Source organism: Aphanomyces invadans (genome assembly GCF_000520115.1).
Source record: "Aphanomyces invadans strain NJM9701 unplaced genomic scaffold supercont1.68, whole genome shotgun sequence".
NCBI lineage: Eukaryota > Oomycota > Saprolegniomycetes > Saprolegniales > Verrucalvaceae > Aphanomyces > Aphanomyces invadans.
In genome coordinates, this window is record NW_008580213.1 from 147,301 (window position 1) to 148,848 (window position 1,548).

Below are 1,548 nucleotides of genomic sequence, written 5' to 3' on the forward strand. Positions count from 1 at the left end.
CACGCTTCTGTGTAATACGGCACATTTCGACTTTCGAGCCGTCGATGAAACCAAAAATATTTTCCATGGCTGAACCCTTCAGAGCAATGGACGCAGAATAGGCTCTCAGACGATGGCGCACAACATCCAAACAAAAGAACAAATATTCTTCCCATTTTGCAAACAGTACGTCCACCACAAAGTTGAAAATACGACAAAGGGACTCCCGCGATCGGCCATGATTGCATCATGTCGTAGTATCGTCGCGGGTAGGATAGACGGCTCAGCACAACACAAACTTTCCACACCAGTGCAGCGGTCGTTCGCTTCAGTCACCACGACGCTCGGGAGGCGGAGCTGATCAGCAAGCTCGATGATCCCCGTCAATGCACCAAGTTCCTCGATGGTGAGCATTTCGAAGAGTGTCATGCTGTGCAGGTAAATTACATACCAACCGGATAAGGTAAATTCACGGGTGACTTTTCTCGAAACGAACAATTCGTGTGCCGTGACTTTGCCATCCCTCAAAATTTTGATGGATGGCAAATTCACGGTTGGCTCTCCGAAATCTGTCTAATGAATTTGAAACCACTTGGCCCGTTATCGAAACAACCTTGTCATCGCGGTGAACGACGGCCGGGGCAGAAATTCCAACACAACGCCCAAAGATGCCTTCTTTCTCACTCTTGTCGTCTTGAAGCACTACATGTCGTGGCAGAAGCACGCACTCGACTTTGGTATGAAAGCACCTACGATGGAGAATATGGTCATGCGCGTCATCCACACGGTCCAATCTGTCTCGTATGAGCATTTCGTCAACGTGCCAACGATGACGGAAATTTGCGACAAAGGCTGTGTGTTCCGTTCGTACCCGTACGCGAATTATGCTACTGACGTGAAGTTCCAGCCAACAAACCGTCCGTCAGGAAGATTTGGTGAGCAGAAGCACTACTTTAGCGGTAAGCACAAATTGTACGGCCTTAAGATTGACGCGTCGGTCTCACCTGAAGGCCTTTTGGTCGACATGAGTTCTCACGAACCGGGGTCTGTATCGGACATCACGATGTTTCGCGATCGCCTTAATGCCCACTTTGCAGCCCTACAAAAGTCTGGCAATGAGTCACTGATCAATGACAACGGGGAACTGTTCCAAGACTTCCCTTCGTCGTGGGCTGTGCTGGTTGACAAGGGTTATTGTCGCCTAACATCGTCCGCCCGAGCAACCCAGCCAAAGAAGCGACCAACAAACGGCACCCTCGGCCGTACAGACCTCGACCGCAACGCCAACATCTCCTCCGACCGAGTTATCGTGGAGAACGTTTTTGGACGTGTTTGCCTTCTCTGGAAGATATCCTACGCAACGTACGTGTGGGGAACCAAGAGTTATGATGCAATCCAGCGTCTTACCTTTTCTTTGACCAACTTCCATCATGCACTGATGCCACTACGTCAAGATGATCAGCATCAGTACCGCGCTGTGTTGGCTCGTTACCGTCGCATGGTCGAAGAGAACAACACCAAGTACGCTGCTGTCCAACGTCGTTACACAGTTCGCCGCACTGAGAGGTT

General features: G+C 50.3%; 1 protein-coding gene across 1 annotated transcript; it reads left to right on the forward strand.

Annotated features, from left to right (window-relative positions):
- Positions 1–685: 685 nt before the first annotated feature.
- On the forward strand, positions 686–1,542 carry H310_14398 (hypothetical protein; the record flags this gene model as incomplete). The annotated part of the gene is made up of 2 exons (XM_008882253.1): positions 686–1,500; positions 1,530–1,542. The coding sequence occupies 2 exons, from the start codon at positions 686–688 to the stop codon at positions 1,540–1,542; spliced, it is 828 nt and encodes a 275-aa protein (XP_008880475.1).
- Between the last annotated feature and the right edge of the window lie 6 nt (positions 1,543–1,548).